General features: G+C 44.3%; 1 protein-coding gene across 2 annotated transcripts in view; it reads left to right on the forward strand.

Annotated features, from left to right (window-relative positions):
- Positions 1 to 21,175, forward strand: part of LOC144108584 (prolactin-releasing peptide receptor-like) — a 190,718-nt gene that overhangs the window by 99,365 nt on the left and 70,178 nt on the right. The window contains exon 3 of one of the 2 annotated variants that reach the window (XM_077641785.1): positions 5,964 to 6,054. The exons of the other annotated variant lie outside the window; for it this stretch is intronic. Within the exon in view, the coding sequence (XP_077497911.1) occupies positions 5,964 to 6,021 (58 nt within the window). The 3' untranslated portion in view covers positions 6,022 to 6,054. Of the gene's footprint in view, positions 1 to 5,963; positions 6,055 to 21,175 lie in introns of those variants that run through there. 2 annotated transcript variants of the gene reach the window in all.

The raw sequence follows: 21,175 nt of genomic DNA on the forward strand, positions 1-21,175 counted from the left end.
AATGGGGGCCTGTGTTCCTTTTCAGCAATCTCTAGAAACTGTGTCATTGAAAACAGATCGTCCTCCAACCTCCGTTGTTTCCGGAACCCATTTTGTAGCTCCCCGAGCACCCCCTCGTTCTCCACCCAAGCCTGCATCCTGTCCTTTATAATCTGCATCACCACCCTGTAAATCACAGACGTCACTGTTATGGGACGGTATTTGCTTATGTCAGACTTGCCCCCTTTCCCTTTTATATCATAGTCATTCTTCTTAATCGCCATCGATCGAGGGCTTTGACATCAACTATCATTTTGTTCCCTACCTCTATTAATGTTTTCTTGGATATTGGTCCTAGCTATTTATTAACGTAATCGGAATACCATCTGGTCCTGTCGACGTGCTACTAGGAACGTGCTTCACTACCCTTTCCCACTCTTAGCCCAAGCGAATCAATTGCGGTTCCTGGTCTATCCACCTTCGATAAATAATGTGCAAAAATTCTTTCTTTGTAGAATTTTTCTGCTATCCTTGTTCCTATATACTCCATTGCTTCATCCCCTGTGTGCCGAATACCCTGATCTGTAACAATAAACATTTGCTCTTGCCTGGCCTTATTACTCATGGAGTTGAGATTTTTCCAATATTTCTGAGCTGCTTTTCTATCCTTTTTATCTACATTCGAAGTCCCCCCCCCCCCCCCCCCCCCATTGGGCACCCTTTCTTGTGATTTTTTCATTGATCAAATACAATGCTTCCGTTCTACACTTTATGAAGGTATCCCATTTTCTGTCCACTTATGCTTCTGGTTCCCCCGTCTTCTTCGAATATCTGTGTTCCCTGGATGCTTCTTGACATTTCTCTATGGCCTTCTAGACCTCCTCATCCCAGCAACTCTTGGGTTTGCGTCTTCGTTTCATTTTGGCTTGACTCGCACCATAGTTAGGTCTAGCTCAAGCAAAACAGTTAATTTGGTATAAGTCTATTCTGTTTCATTATCCTCGAAAATTATTTTCTCAATCTGTTCGGCTGCTGCTTCCACTTGATTTTCTGAGAAAAAGTTCCCTTCTGATTGTTCATCCCGCTTCAGTCATACTTTGGTTTGTCTGTTGAAACTCAACTGGATAACTTTGTGGTCACTACCTAGATTTTTGGGGCCATGTTCATCTGTGCTCATTAGCTCTAACCTATTATACATGCTATGTGTCATAAGTGCGCAGTCTATCGTTGATGCAGACTCCCTGCCTCCCATGTTATGGGCCCTTACCACTCCTCGGAACTGTTGCATACAACTGAACCATGCCTGTCACACATATCCAGTAGCATGCTTCCTGTCGAATCTGTGTACCCATCCAGGTCTTCTATGTGTGCATTCATGTCGCCTAATATGATTATCTCGCCCTGTCCTCCTAGGTTATCAATGTCGATTGCAATACATTCTACCATTTTCCTGTTTTCCTCTTTGGCATTAGCTCCTGTCCACAGGTATACAAAGCCAAGGAGTGTTTGCTCCCCTGCCACTTTTTCTTTTAGCCATAAATGTTCATTGCATTCCTGCTTAACCCTTTGAAAAGTCATACTTAATATGAATAAATGTCCCGATTACACCCCCCTTTCTGCTGCCCTCTGTTCCATTGCAATATTCCCATGCGTAGTCTGGGTTGCAGGGTGGTTGCTCCTTGTCCCTAAGATGTGTTTCTACTCACCCATATGCCATTAATTCCTCCTGCCTTGACTCTTGTTCTATTTCCTCCCATTTCAGTCTAGTCCTGCCACCTTGCATGTTAATGTAACCTATATCTGAATTAAATTGGCCCTGGCACTTGTGTCCATTTCTTCTCCTATGGTTCTATCGTTTCTCTGACCTTGGTTTTTCCGTTGGTTCATCCTTGTCTACAATGGTGCCCTCAGAGCTCTGGGCCCCACCGAAAAAAGCTGTAGGAATGCACATAGCACATAGGAATGTTCCTAGCACCACCCTCCGGCCTCAGCTGCACTTTGGGCAGCGGCTGTCTTTGGGAAGTAGTGCCAACAGCAGTCGTATAATAATACAGCGGTGAGGGATCAACATGAGTCGGTGTTCCGTACGGGTATTCGAGTGGCGTCACTTGAACATGCTTTGCGATGGAAAGCGACACCAACCACAACGAAAAGATCGTGGTCCGCTTGGCGGGTTCACTCGGACAGGCTTGCCGGCGCGTTCAGGACCTCCACTCGCCGTCGCCTGTAACGAGCGCGCCTTATTAGCTGGTCCACTTTACACAGGCGCAAAAGAGAGATTAACATTATTAACATCGCATCTATAAGCTGGGAGGAAACTTGATGTTAAGCTGTGCATCTCTTTCTATCAACACAAGAGCGGGCCTTTGGACGGCCGCCATGCGGGGGAATCATTAAACCGTATGTGATGGAATGGTTCCATTATTTGGCGCAGACCAGAGGACAACTCAACTTGTTTCTGATACGTGATGCTCTATGAAAAGAAGTTGGATCGTCCACGCAATTTGAGGGGTACGGAATTCCATTAGTCACCTGGATCGCATGGTTCTGCGACTGGAAATAGAACTAGACGAGCCTAGAAAATATGCTGCGTAAGGGGGAGATTCACGAGGAGCGCCTACGCATGAGACGAGCGGCTGTAGCAGAGTGGAGAACATGCGGATCAGTGTCGTTTTTAGTGCACTGTTCCGATGGGTAAACCCCGAGCAAGATCTTGCGATTGTTTGTGCGATTGTTTGTGTGATCTTGCGATTGGTTTGTGCCAAGTGAAAAATGTAAACAGAAATAAACCAAGTTTTTACTTTGTAATTAGTAATTTTAGTAATCAGTAATTTTGAAAAATGGGTTTTTTGAGGAAAATGTGGCTTTTGCCTCATGGTGGTGGCAGTCTTGGCGGACACCAGAAAACCAGTGAATCAATTCATTTGGTAAGGTGGTTAGCTCATTATCAAAAATTAATTTTTTAACTATTAGAGTTAGGCGCCTGGTTCCAATTACAGATTTTTAGCCGGTCATTAGTAACCGTCATATCAGTTTTTAGAATTTCGAAAACGTGATTACCTTCGCCGCTGTGACTCGACAAAATCTGGCTGCATCGTGCGAAAATACATGCGCTTTCAAAAACATGCAGGCACAGCAATCCCTCCAGTTCACGTAATTAGTCGAAATAGGCAAATTTAAAAGATAAGGCTTGAAAAGATAATGATGACCTGCTCTGTCCTGTGCTTACAACCATATTCAATCGTGATGTAGAGCATGGTACATACCCCGAAATTCTAAAAATTGCGAAAGTATCTTCCATATAGATATGGTGACGTTAATGACCCTGGCACCTAACGGCCAATTTCAGTACTGAGTGTCATTAATACCGTGTTTGAAAAGGTAATTTCTATTGAATTAAGAGTACCTCAACACAAACAACATTTTAACTGAATCTCAACACGGCTTTACAAGCTGTCGCTCTACATCATCAGCAGTATTAGAGTTATCCCAGCATATAAACGAAGCCAACCAAAACAACGAGTTAGCCGTAGTTATATATTCCTAAATCTCAAGAAGGCTTTCGAAACAGTTATTCATTCCATACTCTTAAGAAACTGAATATTACGGATTCAGCTCCAGCACTCTCGACTTATTTTCTAGTTACTTCACCACCAGGCAGCAGTTAAGAAACCGAATATTACGGATTCAGCTCCAGCACTCTCGACTTATTTTCTAGTTACTTCACCACCAGGTAGCAGTTAATTAGAATCAATAACTTTGCGTCTTCATATTGTTCTGTTATAACAGGTGTGCCTCAGGGATCCGTTCTAGGACCAATCTTGTTTACTTTACATGATAACAATTTTCCTTCGGTTCTCAATTCTGCGAAAGCAGTCATGCACACGGACGATACTGCACTAGTGCTTACAGGTGAGTCACTTCAGGAAGTAATGCGCAATGCTAATACAGAACTAACTCGCGTTTCATTTTGGTTTGGAGCAAGTTAACTAACACTAAACAAGGCAAAAACTAAACACTAGCTCTTCCATTCCGGACATATTCATGTTAACAGCGGATGTCTGCAAATACACCTTGATGATGGCACACTGGACCAGGTGAACACCATTAAATATTTGAGCGTTACGCTAGACAGTAATTTGAACTGGAAGCCGCACACTGATCGATTGTATTCTGAACTAGCGTAAGCGTGCTATGGACTCTTAAAGGCGAGGAGATGTTTCGATATTTCAAAACATTTACTTCTCTATTTTTCATTGTCATAGCACATACTGTTGCGAATCGCAGTCTTCCAGATTTAAAACTTATTTGGATCCAATTGTTCGACTACGAAAGAGAGCGGTGCGGACAATCACGTTTTTCGGTCCGTTTGCATCCAGCAGTCTTTTTTTTTTTTGCAGCTAAAAATACCTCCTTTCACACTGTCATCCGAAATGAAAATTTCCATTTTAGTGAATACCATAATATGTCACAATCACTCATTATCGTTTAGCATATTTGTGATTCATACACATAACACTTGCAATGCCACTAAAATAAACTTTAATTTACCAGTAATCTAAAGCACATACGGTCAACGGCTAATTCGGTATCATGATACAAAGATACGGAACACCTTACCAATAGAGGTGAACATTGCAAATAACATTGAGTTTTCCATAAAAAGGTTATATCTTTTATTGATTAGTTAGGTATGTTGCACTGCGTTGATTTTGCTATTGTTTTAGAGTCATATTGTGTTATTCCTGCATCGATGTATATTTCCTGCCATTCTGATTGATTTGTAACCAGCGCACGATTGTTCAGCTCTCTTGATCGCTGCAGACATACGCATGGATACCATATGAGCCTAAACTAGCTTCAGCTATGGGCCCAACAGTTGTTTGCTTACGTTGTTGTACAATTTCATGATGAAATAAATAATGTCTAACGTCTAATTCGCAACGACGACCTTTCCGCCCCCAAACTGTGCACTCCAAGCAGCTTCAGACGGCCATTACGGCCGAACCGTTTGTCGCTGGGGGTTCCGGATGGTGTAAAACGATTCGTCATGTTGTGATGCACACGCGTATAAAATTTATTAACTGATATAACTATGAAATATACCGGATGTAGCGGCTATGGGCCGCCGCGGTGGCTCAGTGGTTTTGGCGCTCGGCTGCTGACCCGAAAGACGCGGGTGCGATCCCGGCCGCGGCGGTCGAATTTCGATGGAGGCGAAATTCTAGAAGCACGTGTACTGTGCGATGTTAGTGCACGTAAAGAGCCCCGGGTGGTCTAAATTTCCGGAGCCCTTCGCTACGGCGTTCCTCACAGCCTGAGTCACTTTGGGTCGCTAAACCCCATAAAACAACAAAAAACAAACAGCAATGGCAGTGCAAAATTCATGAGCTATATGGCGCTGCTAGTGCCTTAGAAGTGATGTTTGAATCTGGTCTTCTCCACATTTACTGAGCACACCGATGTAAACTGTTGAAGCTCCCGTAGCTAATGCTCTTAACGCCAACACTGAGGCAGTGTTGGCGGATAATCATTTGTCAGGTTGTTGGTAGATCGTTTTTAAAGAATGTCGTGCGCTAAAAAGAATACAGGAAAAAACACACAACAGGACAGAACGTAGGCCAGGAGCATAAGCCAGCGGCGCACATTGGGTAAATTGGCATCGGCGGTGAAAAAGTTGAGGACGCGCATAATTGGCTCCCTTGGTCAGTGGACACCACAATCGTGCTTTCAGGTGCGTCCCGGTGGTGTCCACCTGCAAAAAACTGCTTTCGCACAATAGTTCGTGTTTAGCTGCACCGACAGCTGTTTTTTTTTATCAAGAGTACATAACAGTCTGCCTCGTTCACCATTCACTAAAGGGAAGTGTCGGCCGAAGGGAAGCCAGTACACACCTGAACGAGCAGTTGTATTACCAACCACTTGTGCACTCATAATTCTTGGACCCCGAAGGTTTGCGCAATGGGCATCATCTCTCTCCTCAGGTGGGAACCTCCGCCCCCGGCTGCTGACCGGACGAACGCGCCCCCGGCCCTTCTTTGATCGCGGGCATTCCTCGAATAAAGTGGCGTCCACATGAAGTGCTTACTATCTCCACGGCTGCGCCAGCAGGAGCTGTTCTCGACCACTTTTGCGTTGAGCAACGCAGTCTACGTTGTGATTGCATAAAACCGCCGACGCTTAGGTTTTGGGCCTTTTTTATGCCACTGAGAAGGTTTTTTTCCACTCAGCTAATCCACAGAGATCACTGAGTTGCGTTCCCACCACCGGAGGTAAGTTTTCAGAGTTCTGGCTTCGACTTTTGTTTTGAGCAAAGAAACTCCAATTCTGGCGAGGTAAGAATGGCGCAACACCAGTTACACAACGCCTGTTTGAACGTTCGCGCGTAGATCGAGATAAACGGGACGGACGCACCACTGCAGGCGACCAAGGTGCAGGTAGAGAGAAGCGCACAGCCTTGCGGGACGACTGTATTCGCCTGCTAAAACGCCACACACAAAGACGTTTATTTTCTGCATGACACCTTTCACATAGAAGTCTGAATTCTATACGCTAAATATACCAGCGCAAGAGCGCACTCTTCTAAACAATTGATAAACGGCAGGGCTGAGTCACTGCGAGTCAGTGCTTGGTGGCGGCGCGATGAAATCTCGGAAGAAATGGTTGATCATAGTCAAAACAATTACGGCCACGAAACGGGAGAACGTCCGCGGCAAATCGGGGAGTGGCCAAATCACCAGCAAGAAGCTACGTGCTAGCCGCCAGACGGCGCTCGGGGTCGCTCTATAGAGGAATGCACATAGAAAAGGCAGAAAGGAACGGGAATACAACAAATAATGCTAAAAGCAGAACAGGAACGCCCCATGCAAAAGTGGGATTGCAGTCAGTGTAACTGCTCATCCGTACGAAAATGAAACAACTAAAAGTGATAAACCGCTAGAACGGCGACAGGAAGCCACGAAGCTGGTGGAATAAGGAAATTTAGGAGGCCATCCAGAAACGACGGGTACCCTCAACAGAACACACAGGCACAGAAGGCGCAGTTACCTCGAGAGGGTATAGACCAAAAATGGGGAATCTTATCAAGAAAAGAAACCGGATGTACAGGTCTTCGTGCAGGTTAAAATAAAGCAGCCCACTGATCGCTGGATGGCTGAAGTTCACGATGCAACTAATGGCGCACCAAAAAAATTCTAGAACCAGACAAGCTGGATGGGTAAAAAGAATCAAAGAAGGCAGGAAGGGACTCAAGACGCTGAGGGAAAATGTTTAGAGGGAGATTTAGAGGGAGACGACACTGTGAACTACGTTACATAGCTTAGCCGTTTAGAAGCGACGACGGGGTAATCTCCCCAAATCCGAGAACACAGCACAGCATAATATAAAGCAGCTTAGTACTCCCAAATCTTACCTGGAGAAAGGCGGAAGCAAATATACCTAAATGCACATCCACACGGATAGACGGAATTCCAGTCAAGCTGATCTATGAAGTTGGTCTAAGAAGCAAAGGGACGTTGTTAAAACAGTGGAAACAGTCAACAGATTAGCAAATTTCAGACAGCTGGCGTGAGAGTAAAATGAATTTGCGTTTTAAGGGAAAGGACATAGGGTTCCCACAAAATCATTCGGACCGATCACGATAAGATTCGTTATATACAGGCTGGGAGGTGAAATTAAAAACGCAGTCATGGATAGAAAGTAATAAGTTATTTGGTGAACTTCAGGACAATGCGCTTACACAATGCATAGAAATATCTAGGGCGGAAAACAGACTTCTGTATTCATACTTTTTGGGCATAAGCGGTGCATACGACGCGGACGTGACAATGTGAACAGGGAACTCCTGTGGAAGATATTAAAAGATAAAGGTATCGGTCATGAGATAACTGATTTCCTACAAGAAACATACCGAGATAATAAATCTGTAATCACAAGGGAAGGGATAAAAAGTACGGCACCTGTCGAGATACAGTAAGGATTAAGGCGGGGTTGTCCTTATCACCTCTGCTATTTATGCTTTTTATGATAAGTATGAAAAAAAGGCTGCAAGCAAGCAATATAGGTTATAATCTGTCGTACAGATTAGGTGAAAAAGACGCCGAGCACCGGCTCCACGTTTTAATATACGAGGACGATTTTGTACTGTTAGCAAATGGCCAGGAAGATTTTCAAACGCTGGTTAATTGTTGTGGGGACGAAGGAGACACTCTAGGTTTCACTTTCGGCTCAGTTTAGTCAGGTATGATGGTTTCCAACAACTGAACTGATCAGGTGCTTACAACACAAGGCCATGAAATACCCCGACGGGCCGAATACAAATATCTCGGGGTATGGGTAAACGAAGGGCAGATGTACATGGAAAAGCACGAACAGTCTGTTAGGAAAAAAGGGCGAAATAATGCTGGGATAATGAAACATAGGGCACTGTGGGGGTACAACCGGTATGAAGTCCTCAGAGGTATTTGGAAAGGAATAACGGTGCCGGGGCTTACTTTCGGGAATGCGGTTCTGCGCTTAAGGGCAGTTCAGTCGAGATTGGAAGTAAATCAGAGAGCTGCTGGAAGATTAGCACTAGGTGCCCACGGGAAAACCACAAACGAGGCAGTACATGGGGATATAGGCTGGGCAACGTTCGAAGCACGGGAAGCTCAGAGTAAAATACTATACGAAGAACGCCTGAGGAAATTGGACGATAACAGGTGGGTAGCTAAGGTATTTAAATACCTATACAGAAAGAGCGTTGACTGACAGTGGTGGAGAAGAACTAGGAAACTAATCAGTAAGTATGCAGAAAATAAGAACGGAGAAATAAGGAGCTTGAAAACACAGGAATACAACACAGAAGGTTAAAACTGGGTTAGTTCAATGGTAAAGAAGAAGAGTGTAGAACTATATCGATACTGCAAAAGGCAGATCAGGAAGGAAGCGTTTTATGATAACTCAAGAGCCAGTGTCCTACTGTTTGACGCTAGGTCAGGGTGTCTTAGAACGCGCAGCAATAAAAAGAAATTTAACGAAGAAGATGTCGCACATGAAGTGTATGGTAAATCTGTAGAAACAATTGAACACCTCACAGTCAATTGTGTGGTATCCATCTCGATGTGGATGCAGGCACAGTCACTCTTCCTGAGGCCCTAGGGTTTAGAGATAACAGTCGTCATGTGAATGAATCTGCGGTAGAAGTTAGCACAAAGCGATTGGAAGGTTGGTGGCGCAAAATCAGGCAGGTGACATAAGGTTAGAAATGTGGGATTACAATACGCGTAGTACCTTTCTCAGAAGTTTGTGGCATTCGTGGAGGCGTGAGAACGAGAGCTCCTCTCACCTTCGGGAGCGCTGGCGCTCCAAGCTTTCAACACATCCGCACTGGCCTCAAAGCACAGACCCCCCGAGAGCACAAATAACCTCTAAAAATATTATTTCCACCTACTTCTGCACTGGGAAAAGAGAATTGCATCAGGCGTGCATCATCGGCGGACGGAAGGGGACAATTACACAAGGGAGGACTGCATACGAGTCAAAACGCGGCACAGAGTTCCTTGTAGGTAACAATGCCCAAATCTATTCATTTAATACACCTCACAGGCCTCAAGAGAGGCATAGTGTAAGGAGGGAGAAAGATAAAAGTTTGTATGAGGTAGATTAGAAATGAAAAGCATAATGGCAAGAACAGCAATACAGACTAATATCTCAAATGGCAAGCGATATGAGGTGTGCGACAAATATGTGGGCATGCACAAAGTATCATAAAAATGCAAAAAAAAATATTTCAGGTAAGGACAATTGAGCATATAAATAGCCAACAAGGCAAGTGTCTCAAGTGGGTGAACGGTGAGAATGTCAACGAGGCGTTATCAACGAAAGTGTTTGCAGTCCGGAAGATCGTTCCACAGGCGGATGGAGCGCGGGAGTTATGACAAGTTGAAACCATTTGTACTGCCATAAATGCAGATATAACTGTAGTTATTATGTGATATCTACGTGATAAGCAGTAGGACGCTGTATACGTGCTAGTGGCCAACGAGTGGCATGGAAATAGAGATAAAAGGGGCAATGTCTCGACGAATTTTCAATGGATGGAGAGAAAAGTCGACCTGTAGTTGGTTTTTACCGACCTGGTAACTATAATTTCGCGAAATAAAACGACAAGCCCTGTTATGTATAGGTGACCAGATGGATGAAACGTAGTCAAGCAGTGGTCTGACAAAATTTATGCAATCTTGCTCACACACGTGAAGGGTATTACTTTGTAGGCTGCGGCGAAGCAACTGTAGCTGGAAGCATCAGCAAATATGATGGTTATGTATTCAGCTCAAGAAAGATTTGGCGTGAGGGTAACGCTTCAGTACTTATACTCGGCTAATAGTGTGAAACGGGACAGATTAGCGACCTAGTATCAAGACAGCTTCTTGTTGGGTTAGTTGGTAATTGATCATTGTAACTTGAAGGCGCCAAGAACCACACACACACGAAAGAAGAGAACAGGACAGAGCTTTTCTCTCGCGTGCGTATGTGTGTGTGTGTCGCGGCCTTGTACAAGCACCGTATTTACTCTATAGTAACGCGAGTATTTTCTCTTTGAAGTGTATTTTTGAGAACGCACCTCACGTAATATTCGGAACCGAGGCACGAATATAACGAGATTTTTGTTTTCGCTGCTCACCACGATGACTCTACCACTAAGCTTGCAAGTTGCGAGGAAAACCAACTTTGGGGCACTCTCGGGTCAGTAGAACGAGCGCGTACGAGGCAAGGAGAGACTATGAAAGGGGAAAGGATGGCTGTTGAGACATCAGACGGGAAGGAACCACACAGAGCAGGAAAGGGCAAAACACTGTGCTGCGACGGGCAACGGCGGCAGTGGACTTCGCCGTACACTGCGCTGTTCAAGAGGAAGCCTATTCTACTGTCGGAAGAAACCGGCAATCTACTCCATCAACATCACTCGACCTCATTCGAAGATCCTTGTACCCAGCCCCTTTTTCTGTTCGAAAATTAGCGTATGAAACATTCACCCGTACAAGACTTGATTATGCCCCTGCTATATGGAAATACGTGCAAGCGCACAAAAAAAACAACACAAACACACGAAGAAAGAGTCCGAGACACCACGAGCGCTTACTTCCAACTGAAAACTTTATTGACAGAAACATACATTAAATCCACCTTGCTACATGACATCATCTGACGGCGCAGCCGACTTGAAAAGGCCACACTCTGAAAATTAAATTATTTGGCTGTCAGTGCAACAGATGGTGCGTTGACGAATGACACACCCGCATTCCTAATCAGATCTGCTTCTATTATTTCCCTTACATCCTGGCATTTATGCTTGGCTACTATCTTGCACGCGCTGAAGAACGGTTTACATGGCTTTTTGTTCTTTTCAGCGCAGTCATAGCAATGTACAGACAGGTTTCCGTCCCTGTGATTGCCTGCTTTCCTCCTATGCTCAAGCAGTCTTTCATTTAGGCATCGGCCAGTTTGACCTACGTACCTAGAGCCGAACGAAAGGGGAATTTCGTAGGCCACACCAGAAGCACATGCCACAAAAGGATCACGGTGTTTGACAGTGCATGGCTCTTTAGGCTTTTGAAAAGGATTAGTCATTTTGACCAGCTTTCCCAGCTTTTCAGGAGCAGAGAGCACCACTCTGACCTGACTGCGTTTCACAATATTCTTTAGGCGATGCGATGTGTTATGCAAGTATCGAATTACCACTGTTCGGTTGTCATTTCTGTCACTAGGGTTCTTGTCCCTTTGCTTCTTTCAGCATCCCCTCTGACACAGTTACAATGAGGCTGATCGGATACCTGGCTGACTCGAGGCGCGTCGCCTGCCTTTGGAAACTACGGTACATTGAATGACAACAGAATTTTTTTCAGGGCATTATTGAACACACACAGAGAGGACGAGACGAGACACACGGAAGGCGCTGAAAGCCCTTCCGTGTGTCTCCTTCCCTCAGCGCCTTCCGTGTGTCTCGTCTGCTCCTCTCTGTGTGTGTTCTTTAGCGCATTAAAAACCAGCGCTAAAAAGCGCTCGTTTTTAATGCGATAGAAATGACAACCAAACAGTGGTAATTCCATACTTGCATAACACTTCGCGTTGCCTAAAGAATATTGTGAAACGCAGTGAGGTCAGAGTGGTGCTCTCTGCTCCTGAAAAGCTGGGAAAGCTGGTCAAAATGACTAATCCTTTCCAAAAGCCTAAAGAGCCATGCACTGTCAAACACCGTGATCCTTTTGTGGCATGTGCTTCTGGTGTGGTCTACGAAATTCCTCTTTCGTTCGGCACTAGGTACGTGGGTCAAACTGGCCGATGCCTAAATGAAAGACTGCTTGAGCACAGGAGGAAAGTAGGCAATAGACAGGGACGGAAATCTGTCTGTACATTGCTATGACTGCGCTGAAAAGAACAAAAAGCCATGTAAACCCTTCTTCAGCGCGTGCAATATAGTAGCCAAGCATAAATGCCAGGATGTAAGAGAAATAATAGGAGCAGATCTGATTACGAAAGCGGGTTTGTCATGCGTCAGCACACCATCTGTTGCACTGACAGCCAAAGAAATTAATTTTCTAAGTGTGGCCATTTGAGGTTGGCAGCGCGGTCAGATGACGTCATGCAGCAATGTGGATTTAATGTGTATTTCTGCCAATAAATTTTTCATTTGGAAGTAAGCGCCCATGGTGTCTCAGTCTCTTTCTTCGTGTGTGTGTTTTCTGTGCGCTTGTACGTATTTCCAATGCATTAACTCGCCCAACAGTCCATGCTCCTGTGTTATATGGAACCCTCACCAAGCATACTTAACACTTAACAATCCATTTAAAACCGAGCAGTTCGTTTCATAACGCTCAAATTACAATAGACACGACACTATCACCAGGATTAAATCTACGTTTAACTTTGAGCCACTAGAGCACCTACGGGCGAGCGCACGACTCTGCCTCTTTCATAAATTATATTACAATTTTCGTCCTTCGTGACACATTTTTGCTAGCTCCCATCAGAACATCGCGCCGCCTGTTTAACACCCTCAGCATTCAATGTGTACACGGATCAACATTACCATTTAATAAATCTTTTCTGCCAATGCAATAGAAAACTGGAACCTGCTACCCGAATAAATTGTAAACGAGCGCGACCCTACTAAATTTCGACTGGCATTAATCAATAACTGTGCTGAACAAAATATGTTGCATAATTGTCTCAAACTTCTTCATCTAGTTACACTTATTCTTGTAGTTGTCACCGCCTAATACAGCCTTTTTACCAATCATCATTTACCAACGTCGTATTGTGATTGTATCGCTTTCCATTTTATTGTATTGCATTATGTTTTATTGCATGAACTATGTATTCTACCAATTCCAATTCTATTTACTTTGCCTCCCCCCCCCCCCCCTGAATAGAGGCCTTTGAGGGTAAATTAAATGATGATGATAATGACGAATTCACCGGCGGCACAGCGCAACGTAATGAACGAGTCGACGATTCTCGCGTGATGCAAGAATTGCGACACGATCTTCCATGCGGCACCAACTCGTCAGCACTGGCTCGATGTGAAGTTGTCCGTGGCTCGCCTCACCAAGTGTTTAAGCTAGTCGCGCAGACTACACGCTGGATTTTTTCTTCATCACAGGACGTGCCCCTAGTACCGGCACAGTCTAAACTCCTGGAATTCCAGCGCCGTGTCATTATCTTGCGCGGCACTCGGAACAGCCTCGCAGGTCAGATAGGCAATCCTGGCGAAAGTGCCATCTTTTCGGACGCTCCGTCGAGCTGTGCTCCAGAAGCACGTGGCAACAAACAGGTGCGAGTTCGCACAATAGGAAATGCTTGCATGCACGGCTGACGGACACAACCTGCCGCCATTTGTCTTATTGAAAAAGAAAATTCCGAAAACGAGGTCTTCCCCAGCCGCATTTGTATCAGGCGCAACGAAAGGACTGTGTGATGGTGGTGCCGGACTGGATCCGTTTCGTGTGGGCAATACGGCCAGGTGCGGATGTCCCGTCGATGCTTGTGCTTAACGCTTCAGATGACATTTGATGGACGATGTCAAGGCCGCGGTCGGCAAGGGGAATTCCCGCCTTGTCTTCATACCTGGTGGCATGACATCATAATTCTGCAGCCACACAATGCGCGCATAAAGAAGCCATTCAAGGATCTTATTTAAAAGGAGCATGACGACTGCATCACCAGCGGTAGGGAACTGACTCCGGCAGGACGCATGAAGCGCCTGTCAGCCTCATAGTCGCCAAGTGGACATGAGAGGCACTGCTGCGCTCAACTGTGTCGCGTGCATTTCTTAAGTGCCCCCTGTTGAACAGCACTTACGGCACAGAAGACGACGTCGTCTTCGCGGACAGCGACAAGTAATGACGCTTGGCAGCAGTGGCACCGCTTGGTCTTGCTGCTTGCCTCTAATAAAGCATCATCTTCGCAGGAATTTATGCCTCACAAATAGGCAACACCCCGGCTTATACCGGACCTGGAAGATGGCCATTGGCTCCCAAAAAGACGGGGCTTCCTACGTCAGCACTACATTGAAAAACACGTCACCATCCAGCAAGCAGTGGCACCACTTGTTCTTGCATCTAAGAAAGTGTCATCTTCGCCTCAGGTTGGTTACAACCATTCATTATTCTTATTTTTACATAAAGGTGCCACTGCTGCTCAATAAATGTGGTCTTATTCACCTCAGGCCTGACGATAATGTCGGACACATGTATTTGTTGCCATGAATTGCTTCCTGATGATGGCATATTTTTATCTTTCTCCGAGTACCACTAAGACTACCATGTTTGTACATCCTCGGATTTCGGCGAATGTATGTCAAAAAAGAAAGTAAAGGCTGCAAAAAATTCATCGAAACTCCAGGCCTGCCAAATGTCTAGGGCACGAAGCAATCAGAGTGCTGCAAAGTCGGCTGAGATAGCCTGGGCAAACCTTGCGAGTGAAATTGGCGAGGTTCGCCGCAGTCTCACCCTGCTGTTGTTAATGAAAGCCAAAGTGGACGCATTTGATGGAATAAAGGCGGCGGTCGAATCGATTCAGCAAGAAATGAACCTGAAAGTCACCACTCGAATGAAACGGGAGAGCGCAGATATATCCGATTTAGGAAAGAGCGTGCAAAAGATCAAAATCAAAGTGACAGAGCAAGAAATTGCGAAGCTTAAACAAGAGTTAAATGTACTTGAGCAGTATAGCTGGAGATTTAATACTGAAGTTCATGGCTTGCCCCGGCAGGCAGACGAAATCCTGCTGGAAAAATTAAACCGTCTGGCCACTGGCCTTGAACTTCGTTGCCTTCTTCAAACGGACCATGAAGCTGCTCATCGTCTACCCTACCAATCCGATAAGGGTGACATTAACAAACCTGCACCTATCCTCGCACGTTTTTCATCCCGCTTCATAAGGGATGCGTGGCTTCAGCAAAAAGGCGGAATGAAAATCTTGCACCAGGGAATAGGAAACTATTCAAGAAAATGAAAGACAAATCTTCTAGAAAAGAATTCCAGTTTTCCAGGTTAAAGAGTGGAAAGATGTTCGTGCTTCGTACCGCACGCGCACGGGTAATAAGAATCCGTGCAACGCAAAATCTGGCAAAAGCATGTTAACTCATTGAACGACGTTATGAGCAACTGCTGTCCGATCAATGCACGGTATCAACAATTCCGCGCAGTGCAGCCGTCACGACATGGGTTAATTCAAACGTTTTAGGACTCAATGCAATAAGCAACTTTCCTTGCTCCATCTGAAGGGCCAAAGTATCAAATTTAGTCCATCAGCTTGACGCGTTAGTCCATGACTACAGCGCAGCGAACTGGATGTAGTTGGAGGACACAGGCAGGGACACAACACAGCGCTGTTTGGAATACCGAAAACAACTCGCCCAACAACTTACCTTAACGCGTTAGCCTTTACTGAAACCTGGTTCTGCAATGATTGCGACATAGTAATTTCACAGGGTATAGGTGTGCTCCTGTATATCCAAAGGAAATGCGGGGAGGTGGTGTGGCTGTATATATAAAAAAACGAGTTTAATTTTGAGGTTGTTCCTGAATTTTCTGCAATAAATTTGCGGCAGCGACGCGGCTACATCGGTAACGCGCTTCGCCCTTGTTGCAGATCGAGCTCCCCGTTCTCAAGTGATCCTGCTGCTAGGAACCGGCAACCGCTTCTGCTGTACGCCTTCTTATGCCTACGCCAAAGCTACGCCTTTCCATCATCAAGCTCAACCATCGGACGTTTGGCACGCTTCGGGGACAATCTGCGCAGACGCCGACCGGAAGGCCCTGCAAGATAAACGCAAGCAATCGGACCAGCGGTCACTTGGCAGCAGCGGCAGCGACGCGGCTACATCGGTAACGCGCTTCGCCCTTGTTGCAGATCGAGCTCCCCGTTCTCAAGTGATCCTGCTGCTAGGAACCGGCAACCGCTTCTGCTGTACGCCTTCTTATGCCTACGCCAAAGCTACGCCTTTCCATCATCAAGCTCAACCATCGGACGTTTGGCACGCTTCGGGGACAATCTGCGCAGACGCCGACCGGAAGGCCCTGCAAGATAAACGCAAGCAATCGGACCAGCGGTCACTTGGCAGCAGCGGCAGCGACGCGGCTACATCGGTAACGCGCTTCGCCCTTGTTGCAGGTTAGTGCAGCACTACGTTGAATTGTCATAGTTTTTGTGGTTCATGCCATTGTGTCTGTCGCTGCTGCTGCCACTGCTGCCATTGTATTTTGGTGAAGCGTGCTTTTATGTCGTTTGGTGAAGTGTCCGCCTACGAAAAGAAATGTCTAGTGTGTGTTCGTCCTGCGAGGGAACTATTCATGTCAATGTGCCGAGTGTGACATGCACGGAGTGCCAAAGCGCTTACCATTTCGGTAAATGTGCGGGGGTGACGGAGAAATCTTTTAAAGCAAAAAACAATGCTTCAAAGAAAGCATGGCGCTGCCTCACATGCCGGGAAAATGGGTCGCACACGAGTAGTAGAGCAGACAGTGAATCAGAACTAGATGTTAAGCTAGCTCTTGCCTCTATACTAGAGAAACTTGAGAGCTTGCCAGAGCTAACAAAAAAGGTGGCAGAAATGGAAGAATCTGTCCAACATATGTCTAAGAAATTTGATGAATTTGAAAGACATGTTTCCCGCCAGGACAATGAGATCAAGGTACTGAAGAAAAGAGTAGCAGAACTAGAAGAAAAAGATGACATGACGCAAGTTGTGCAAACGCAACTTCAACAAGATGTTAATGATCTTGAATACCGAAGCAGGAAACTTAATCTAGAGATACACGGTATTGCTGCTCTGCCCGATGAAAATCTGCTTATTTTGTTAAATGACATCGCCCCGAAGCTTGAAGTACCACCCCTGACGACAGCAGACATTCAAACAATACACAGACTGCCTGCCCGACGGGATAAGACGCAAGGAATACTCGCTCGTTTCACCAGACAGACGACAAGAGATTCGTGGCTGAACGCTAGGAGCAAAGTAAAAGATAATGAACCGAGCATTGTCATTCAGGAAAACCTGACACGGTATCACAGAGACTTGCTTCGAAATGCGAAGCAGAAGGCAAAAGATACAGGTTATCGTTTTGTCTGGTATACGAATGGGAAAATTCTCGTTCGTAAAGATCAAGGAATGACTGCAATACATATCAAAGGAGCAAGCGATCTGGACCAGCTTACGTAGCACTGCGCAAGCTCAGTACCAAAGGAAAATGGAAAAGAAAAATGGCACAGTGCCCGTATCACCTTCCGCATGACTTGAACCACATCGCTTCCTCTTTCTCATCCGCATCCGTTAAAGCTATACATGTTAACGCACGCTCAGTAAAAAATAAAATGGTCTTGCTAGATGAATTTTTTAGCGAATTTCGGTTTATGTTTTCAGTGATAATGCTGAGTGAAACATGGAGCACCAGCGCGCACAATGTTTTCAGAATGACCAATTACAAAACCTACTATCTCAACAGACCCGTTGGGCGTGGCGGGGGAGTGGCTTTACTTCTGAATGAAAATGTAACTGGCGAAATGTTAAACCCATACAGTGTGGTTACGCCGGACTACGAGATAATATCATTATGCGCAAAGAAATGTATTTACTCTGTCTGTTACCGCCCACCCAGTGGAGATTTATCCGTTTTTCTTAAATTCTATGAACACTTTTTGTCTTTTGTAGCTGATGGAGGTTATACGCTTATTGCTGGAGGCGATTTCAACATCGACATGAGCAGTAACAATTTTTCTACGAGAGAATTTAGGACTGTTTTGGCTTCAAATGGTTTCATTAGTGTAATAGAAGTCCCTACCAGAGTTACAACAGGAAGTCAATCCACTTTAGACTTGTTCATTACCAATCTTGCCCATCCAAAAATTGAGACCGGTGCCTTATCATGTTCTATCAGTGACCACCTCCCAGTGTTCTTGTGCATGAATGAGCCAACCCCTACACTGAAAGAGCCAGAAGGTATTAGATACCAGCGTATAACCAGTGTTACACTGAAAGCTTTTCGCGATGCTCTTAAACAAGTTGACCTGGCCCACATAGCTCACCTCAATGATGCTAATGAAGTTTATAATAAGTTCCTTGGTATTTTCAAACAACTATACCAATTGTATTTTCCCTCTACAACATATAAAGCCTCACGAAAAACTCGGAAACCATGGATCAACCATGAGTTACGAAAAGAAATAAAAATGAAAAACAAGCTGTATAGAACATTTCTAACCACACGTTCAGTTGAAGATTTGAGGTTATTTAAAGAATTTAGAAATAAATTAACAAAGAAATTGCGATCAGCACGAACAGAATATTACTCTGCATTTCTAGACGTCAAGAAGGGTCGTCATGATGTGGTTTGGACCCGTTTAAACTCATTGCTGCACCGTAACCAGTCACATGGCCAAGTGCGGAATCTTAAGATCGATGATAAAGAACTTTCAGGGACAGAGCTGGCAAATGCTTTCAACGACTTTTTCACGAAAAAGAAAACGGATGGGTCTGCACGGAATGCATGCGATTACTTAGACTTTCATAACGATAATACAATATTTCTTGAACCTGTCACGACGGATGAAGTAGCATCGGTCATACTCAGCCTAAAAAATAGCAGCAGTCGAGATATTGACGACATCCAGATAAAGCCCATAAAATATGTAGCCGATATTATAGCTCCAGCTGTGGCACATATTTTTAATGTTTGTTTAGCTACATCAGTATTCCCAGAAAAAATGCAGATTGCTAAAATAACTGTTTTATTTAAAAAAGGAGACCGAAATGACTTGGGTAATTATAGACCCATCTCTGTATTGCCTGTTTTCTCTAAAGCATTGGAGAAAATTCTACACTCTAGACTGAATAAATTTTTAGATAAATACAACTTGCTCACACCATATCAGTTCGGTTTCCGGAAAAACAAGTCTACTGAACTAGCACTCTTAGAGCAAAAAGAATATATTCTGACACAGTTTGAACACAAAGAGCTCGTAATAGGAATATTCATAGACTTCTCAAAGGCATTTGACTTGGTTAATCATAAGTTACTTCTAGAGAAGCTATGGCACTACGGAATTCGGGGCCAGGCTGCAGAACTAATAAAATCTTACCTGTCAAAAAGGAAACAAACTGTCAACATAGATAATACATATTCAGAAATAAAAGAAATTTATTCTGGTGTCCCACAGGGAAGCATACTTGGGCCCCTACTTTTCAACATTTACCTTAATGATATTGTGAACATTAACCCAAATGTCAGGTTTATCATATATGCCGATGATACTAGCATTTTTTTCTCCGGAAGCAACATTCATGACCTGATACAAATGTGCAACACAACAATGATCACACTGGAAAGATGGTCACAATCAAACTATATGCGCGTGAATGAAAAAAAGACTAAAGCTGTAATATTTCGACCAAGAAACAAACCGATCACCCCACACGATAGTATTACCTTTAACTCGAGAGAAATAGAAATAGTTGATCACTTCAAATGCCTAGGTGCAGTATTTTCTTCGCACATGTCTTGGGAAGATCACACAAATCATGTTGTCCGGCAGTTAGCCAGGGTAACAGGCACGATTGGCTGCATTAGATACATTCTTCCTAAATCAATTAAACTACTTCTCTATAACACACTGTTCTGTGCCCACATTAACTACTGCCAGCTTGTATGGGGCACTGCAACGTATTCTTCATTACAAAAAATTTATGTTCTGCAAAAAAAGTTTCTTCGCTACGTCTTTAATGCGGACTATGGAGCACCCAGCAAAGCGTTCTTTCGTGAAACGGGCATAATCAAAATCTTTGATTTATATCAATATCGACTGAGTGTGCGTTTTAAACTTGAAACCAAAAATAACATAAATTATATTCGACGTCTGGCAAATTTGAAAGAAAAAGAAGCGAGTTACCCTTTTAGAGAGCCTGAAACCTGGTTGGTGCCTACACCACGCATAAATACCGGTAAACAGCGCCTGCAATATAGACTTCCTTCTCTTCTAAACACATACAAATCTGCCAATTTCAACTTGTCTACCTGTACTAATCGTGAGCTGCGTTGCTTATACATAGACTGTGTTACAAAATGATTTTTTTTTTCTTTAAACTGCACTAAGAGGTGTTTTTGTTTTGTTTAATTTGTATTGTTTGATTCATTGTGCTTTTGTTGTACTGCTGAAAGATACTTATGCAATGATGTTTGGATGAACATGTAAATTGCCCACATGTACAATCTAGTGGTAGATTTTTTTTTTTTTTGGTGTTAATGTGTTTTTCTCTGAATTGTTTTCTTTTGTTTGTTTTGTTATTTTTTCTCGTTGCCTGTCACTGCTGCCCGGTATAATGGGGGCTGCGGCTCAGTCAAGCTGTCTATGACAGCTTTTTCTGCAGCTCCTCTGTCACTTTTTTGAGGCAGAAATAAAATTGATTGATTGATTGATTGATTGATTGATTGATTGATTGATTGATTGATTGATTGATTGATTGTTACGAAAGCTGATTGATTGTTTGCATGAGCACCATAGTTATAGAAGCACTATACTGGTTTCGCTACCTGGTACAGTACGTAAGGTTTTATATAGCCCACGCTCGGGCAAATTTCCAGAATTTTTTTACATTCCTTGATGACATCCTCGAACACTGCTTGCAATTATGGTTAACTGTCATTATTATGGGAGATTT

The sequence above is a fragment of the Amblyomma americanum genome, chromosome 1 (genome assembly GCF_052857255.1).
Source record: "Amblyomma americanum isolate KBUSLIRL-KWMA chromosome 1, ASM5285725v1, whole genome shotgun sequence".
Classification (NCBI taxonomy): Eukaryota; Metazoa; Arthropoda; class Arachnida; order Ixodida; family Ixodidae; genus Amblyomma; species Amblyomma americanum.